The following is a 7297-nucleotide window of genomic DNA, read 5'->3' on the forward strand; positions in this document are numbered from 1 at the left end:
ATAACTTCATATACATGACCCCATTCTCCATGAAGAATGCAGCTCTGGAACCAGCAGGTGGCATGATGATTCATGCACTGGATTCCATCATGGCTGACCAGAGTTCAAGCCTTGGACCTAGCAGCTTAAAAGTCATCTCGGGTCTGTATGCACATGCCCAAAATCCCAAGAGGAGAATGGAGAAGGGATTGCAGCGTAGCCATTTTTCTGGGATGTGGTTTGTCACTTTCACTTTCTCTATGTTTTTCTTTCTTCCTCCAGTAAGCAAACATGCCTTATGGAGGAAAGAACTTAAGGAGAAAAATAGAGAGTCAAGATATTAATGGGAACGAAAAATGAATTATTGTCTGTTAAAGACAACGTGTATACTAAACACAACTGTACTGATGTGAAGTATATTCAGGTTGGAAAAACTCACTTTACAAGCTAAGTGATGTAAAGTGATTGAATGTATAAAATAAATTTACATAAATAAAAAAAACCCTCTTACCTCTACAATTCTCACCTCTGCCCACACTGATCTCCCAAACATTTACTGAACTTCACTTTAAGCTTCATCAGACTCCAGAGCTTCAGTACTCACATTTACATAATGTGCTTTCCTCTGCTTGGAGTCTCTGTCACTGGTATATATGGAATTTTTATTCCCTCTCATCCTCGAAAACATCTACTCTTTCATAACAGCCTCCATTATTTTCTTTTTAAAAATATATATATTTCAGTTTATTTTAATTTTTTCTATACTTTTAAACATTATACACTACTTAGCTTCTAAAGTCATCTTCTTTTTAAACTTTTCAAAAACATTCTCAATGAAAAATAACACTTCCTGCATGTACTTATTTAAAATGTGGGAAAATCACTTTCTTGATTTCATTTAATTCCATGTTATTTTTCCTGGCTCACAAAGGCTTGACGGATGTAGTAATGGTATATAAACTCACCAACCTTCACCTTCTCCCCAAATCAGTTCTTTTAGAATTATTTATTCAGTTTTATTTATTATTATTAATATTTAGTTTACTATAATATATGTGCACTCAATAGAATGAGACACAGAGAAATGATGAGAGAGCAAGCCATCAGGTCCAAGATTCCAATCGCACTTGTCCGTATAGGAGTCTAGTGCCTTAATCACCATGCCACCTTCTGGCCCTTAAATAGGAGATTGTAAACATTCTTATCATGAAGGGATAATCAGTATATAAAGGGATAGGTATGTCAATTAACATAGTATAATCATTGCACATTGTCTGCATGTATATATCACAGCATCACATTGTACCCCATAAATATATAAAGCGAGTATTCATTTTTGAAAGTGGAATTTAAAAATTAAGTTAAAAAGAAAATCATGACAGGCAAGAGATAACAATGAGGAAAAATAAATATGAAATAAGATGGAAATATGTATAAAAAGTGATTTGTTTCTACTACAGGTGCAGAGGAATTTTTCTAACAATAAAAATTTGGGAGGGTTAAGTGTGTATAGATAGGGTTGACTTTAGATTTTATAACACAAAATCTATTAACTTTTCACATTTACCAAATATTTATCTATATGTAAAATAACACAATGAAATGCTGATCATTTGATTTTAAAACATCAGTGCATTATTTAAAAGAAAAAATCGAAAGAATAAATACATTCAGACACCAGATAATAAAAACCTGCATAATTTGCAATAATGTAAAAAGAAATCAGATCCACAAACATATTCAACCACACCAGCAAGAAAATAGTTCTAAGTAAAAACTCTTAAATATTTCCAATTTGACCTTTGAGTCAAATTTATATGTGAATTCCCACTGTGAAAGAAAAAATTGCAAAATGTAAGCCTCATGAAATACTGTCATAAGGTATGAATTGCAAACAATCCATTCATCTGGATCCTTCAAAAAACATAGAAATTTGAACAAATTCCCACATTTCAAAATTCTTTAAGAGACGCAAAAGTTATTATACATCTCATCACAACTCTGGTTCTACTTTTCCTGCTTCTTAAACTGCACATTTCTGTGAACGTATTCTAATTTGACTGACATAATTTATGTTTCCCATTCCATCTCTAGCCTCATCCAATTGGGCATCTAATCCCATCACTAAATTGTCCATAATGATGCCTTCATTGATAAATCTGACAGACACATGGCTTGTTAACATACTAAATTAATTAATGAGAAATAACTTGGTCAGACAAGTAACCAAATTCATCAATCTCCCAGCTCTTGCTAGGCTGGTTTGGGTCTCAGGGGATCTCAGGTAGATGTCTTTGGTATCCATTGTGTCTGAACCATTCCTGCAGCACCTACCATCTCTCAGACTCTACTGTATGGAGTCTTAGAGAGGACAGTCTTCTTGGGGAATGGTACATTTTCCGTTGGATGTTGGATGATGGAGACTGACGCTTTGTCCCCAGACAAGGCACAATGAAAGAATTAAGCACGGTCCCCTAGTCAGACTTCAGATTCCAAAAATATCAACTATGTCTTGTCCAGCTGAGGGCTGTATTCCTTGAGGAACAATGATAAAGGAAATATTTACAGCTCCTTACGTCTGCTCATTAGGTCCATTTCCTCCTTACAACTACAACCTCTTAGTACCTGATTTTCCTCATGGACACTGGTCTGGGAAGAAAGGAAAATTTTACTGTTGATTTGCTGTCCTTGAGAGACCAAGTTGAAAGTGTGATGAATTTAAATTTATGACACATTCTCTGTAACCTCTCCTGTCTCCAAAGGTCATTAGCACCTTTCACTAACCATGAATTAAAATTTAATTGTCATGGGTCAGTAAGTGGTGTGGAGGTTAAGGTGCTTGATCCCACATGACTAACTGCACATTTCTATTCCCATATCCAGTGGCTTGATAAATCGCACTGGACACATGTGCATGCATCCAAATCCTGAGAGGAGACTGGAAAAGAGAGTGCAGTTTGACTATCATCCCTGGGGAGAGATTTCTCACTCTCCCTTTCTTTCCCTCTGTCTCTCTCTGGCAAACACACTCTCCCTATAGCAAAGCTAAAGAAAAAAAGTTATGAAAGAAAAAGTGCATGCACTGATGTTCCCTTATGGTAATTAGAAGACATATGAAGGGCATGAATGCTCTTACAGGAAACCTGTAACCCTGAATCAATGACTGAGAAAGGAACTCAAACTTTTGTGATTCATCCTTTGTTCATGGATTTTTAAAAGATTTTAGAGCACCAAAAATAAAATCTATTGAATGATATTGATATTTGTTCATTCACTGTCCTTTAAGCAGTTACAGCAAAACTTAAAAGAGGGGGGAATAATTCATTTTAGACACTTAAAGGAGTAGTCATTAAAGCTAGCACTAAAGTATTCAAGGAGAAATAGGAAGATACTTAATGAAACAACATAAAACACACCAATCGATCCTTCACTCCAATGAATAAACACCCTTACACATGGACACCAATTTTATGTACTTCAAGAAGTAGATGAACAGGATGAACAAGAAACACGATGCAGAGTTAATACAATGAATAACAAAAATGTTCACTACATCATATTTAAGGCTATCAGAATCTAAGGCCATATTAGTTCAACTTAAATTGCTTAAATTCGCCTTTACATATACAAGGCATTTTGACATATGTAGCTAATAATTTTTATTTTTATTCATGATAGGATTTGTTGGGGCATCTGAGGAGAGAATGAAAGGGAGAGAGTCATAAAGAGAGAAGCACTCTCTACAGGGTGTGATCATGCTGAGATTCCCTTCCTTCAGTCCTCCATCCTCCAGATCCTGGATACACACCCATCCAGTGTCTCTCAGGCTGACTAGACTTGGGACTTGAACTAGAGACCTCACGTGACTTGAAATACATGAAACTCTGATGCTATGGCAGCAACACTGAGTCTGGTCCTCATCATCAAATTTTTGACAATGATAAAAAAATAATAAATATAAAGAAATAAAAATTTCAACAGTGATTACAGTAGATAATGAAACCTCTGAGCTGAATAACAAAACAGGATTCTAATGATCAAATACACTAATATGTTAATGTCTACTTTTCAGATAGACATACTGGAAGCAAGGACATACACATACATGAAACTCTGCACTTTCCAATTTGTCTATATTCTAAATTACATTAATGGCATTAGTTGCCAAATATTACGTGTTGAGGCTTTTTGGTTGTCTAGTTGCTTTCTTCTTGTTGTTATTCTCTTTTTCCATAGGCAGAATACAACCCAAAATTTATTTCACTAACATAAAAATTGCTCAGAATCATATATGTCATATGAGAATACATTATTAAGAATTGCATGTAGGGGGACAGCAGGTGGCATGGTGGTTAATGAACGGGACTCCCACAAAGCCAATTATAATTTCAGTCCCAGAATAAGCAGCATATTTTCTTACTTTCCCTCTCTCTCTCACTCCATCTCTCAGGTAAAATAAAATAATAACAACAAAATTAAATAATTATTTAATAATTAGAAAAAAATAAAGAGTTGCATATTATTTTATGACATAATGATACTTTTAAAGTATTTCTGCTACAAGTTTAGGAATAACACTGGGAAAGTAGAAAGATATTAAAGAAAAAGTGGCTGAATATGAGAGAGTGTAGAAAGCTAAATACAGTGTTACTTAAAGAGTATAGACATGTTCTTTCACAATCTGATCAGAGAATCACAATTATTGGTGCCAAGACTTTAAGCTGCAATCATGGGCATTATTTCAGCTCCAGACCAATGATCTTTTCACAATTTCCCTCCAAAGACTATTTTCAAAGCTTTCTTTATGTCTTTATTCCTCAGACTGTAGATGAAGGGGTTCAGCATGGGGGTGATCACAGTGTACATCACTGAAGCTGTTGCACTTGAGTGTGAGCTGTGGGAAGTACCAGCACTCAGGTACACTCCTAAAACTGTACAATAAAATAAGGAGACAACTGAGAGGTGAGAGGCACAGGTGGAAAATGCTTTGTGCTTTCCTTGATCTGATGGGATTGCACGAATGGAGGAAACTATCTTAGAGTAAGAGTAAAGGATCCCAGTGAGGGGAACACCAGCAACCAGTACAGCTGCAAAATAAGTCACCAAGTCATTAATAAAGGTGTCAGAGCAGGCAAGGTGGATCACCTGATTCAGTTCACAGAAAAAGTGGGGGATTTCCACATGTGTGCAGAAGGACAACCGCAATGCTGCTAAGCTATGTAACAAGGAATGTAGAACACTGATGATCCAGGATGCCAGAATCAGCTTTCCACAGAGCCAGGGATTCATGATGACTGTATAGTGCAGGGGGTGACAGATGGCCACATACCGGTCATAGGCCATAATGGTCAGGAGGAAGTCATCTACCCCTGCAAAAAGAAGGAAAAAGAACATCTGGGTGATGCAGCCTGCATAGGTGATGACCTTGCTGTGTGTCTGGATGTTCACAAGCATCTTTGGGACAGTGGTAGAGGTGAAACAGATTTCAGCAAAGGACAGTTTAGAGAGGAAGAAGTACATGGGGGTGTGCAGGTGGGAGTCTGAGATGGTGGCCAGGATGATGAGCAGGTTTCCACACACAATGATCAGGGGTACAGTGAGAGGAAAAGCCCAAATATGAGTGGCTGTAATAGTGGCTCCTCTGAAAATCCCAGAAGAAGGAATTCTGAAATTTGTGTATCATTTCCTTTTTCCATGGTGACTCCTTTAAAAGAGGGGGAAAAAGACTGTTAATTTCCCATTAACAGGTATTATTCACATAGCTTAAATGCCATAGTTTTTTTAAGTCACAAAATTATTTTATTTTTTAAAATAATTGTTCTTATTTTTATTTATTCATTCATTTATTTTAATTTGACCAGAGAGAGACACACAGAGAGAAAGAGAATGTGAGAAAGCAAGCCACCAGACCCAGGACTTGAATCTTTGTCGGCCATATGGGAGTGTCCAGCGTCTTAACCACCATGCCACCTGCTGGTCCCCTATTTTTTTTTAATTTTCATATGGATTTAATTCCCTTTAGGTTGTGTTTTTTATTTGATTTTTTATTATTTCAATTTCTTTTCTACATTCAATCACGTTATTTAGCTTGCAAAGTAAATAGTTCAACATGTGTACATTTGTCACCAGTCTAGTTGACAATACTATAAAGTTATATTCAACCAATAATAACCCATTTCTTTGTTCCATAAATGCTTTGCCTCTCTGTTTTTCTCCTTAATGTTCTTCCTCAGACTCTACTCTTTCACCCACCCTTTTCCCACAGTATATTTGGTATTCCTAACCATTTCCTGTGTTTCTATATCCTTTAGTCATTCAGTTTCAGTCATAGAGTGCAGACACTAGGTATAAATTAAGTGGAGACATACGATGTCTCTCCTTCATAGCCTGGATTGCTTTACTCAGCAGTAAATCTTCCATATTCATCCACTTTCTGTTAAAAACCAGGATCCTGTTGTTTTTTATGGCTGAGTAGTATTCTATAGAGTATATTCTACCCTCTGTCAAAAACCAGGATCCTGTTGTTTTTTATGGCTGAGTAGTATTCTATAGAGTATATTCTACCCAAATTAATCTACATAGTTAATCCAATCTCAAGCAAAGTACCAAAGACATTCTTTACAGATCTGGAAAAGACAATCATAAAATTTGTCTGAAATCATAAAAGACCTCGTTTGCCCAAGCAATACCCTTTAGATTTTTATGTTGCCAGCTCTACTTAGGACTTCCTATCCCACTTTTTCTTCCTGTAGATCAAGTACTACCCAAATTAATCTACATAGTTAATCCAATCTCAAGCAAAGTACCAAAGACATTCTTTACAGATCTGGAAAAGACAATCATAAAATTTGTCTGAAATCATAAAAGACCTCGTTTGCCCAAGCAATACCCTTTAGATTTTTATGTTGCCAGCTCTACTTAGGACTTCCTATCCCACTTTTTCTTCCTGTAGATCAAGTATTCTACAGGTTAACTTATTTATTAATAATCATTATACACATTTGTGGAATGTAATGTGATTTTTCCATTCATATTTTGTTTTTTATTTTTGTCATAGGGCACATGCACTCATCATACAGACAGAGAGGGAGTGAAGAAAAGTGCGATATCGCATGCCAGGGAGAATGGCCATGCCATTATTCCCTCTTCTGTCATGATGTGAGCTTGCATGTACACATGCCTGGCATGTTTTCCAAGACACCAGGTCTTGGGCTTTACCTGCACAGTTTTCCATGTTGGATTCAGTAGCCTTAACCACCATGCCACCAGCTTTCCCAATAACTTCTATGATTTTGACTACTTCACATATATTAGTTAG

General features: G+C 36.2%; 1 protein-coding gene across 1 annotated transcript; it reads right to left on the minus strand.

Annotated features, from left to right (window-relative positions):
• Positions 1–4743: 4743 nt before the first annotated feature.
• Positions 4744–5675, minus strand: LOC102481961 (olfactory receptor 7A10). Its single transcript, XM_006166531.2, is given in 2 exon segments — positions 4744–5568; positions 5571–5675. Coding segments are annotated over 2 exon segments (930 nt in total).
• Between the last annotated feature and the right edge of the window lie 1622 nt (positions 5676–7297).

Source organism: Tupaia chinensis, unplaced genomic scaffold, assembly GCF_000334495.1.
Source record: "Tupaia chinensis unplaced genomic scaffold, TupChi_1.0 Scaffold144267_1, whole genome shotgun sequence".
In the NCBI taxonomy this organism is placed as follows: domain Eukaryota; kingdom Metazoa; phylum Chordata; class Mammalia; order Scandentia; family Tupaiidae; genus Tupaia; species Tupaia belangeri.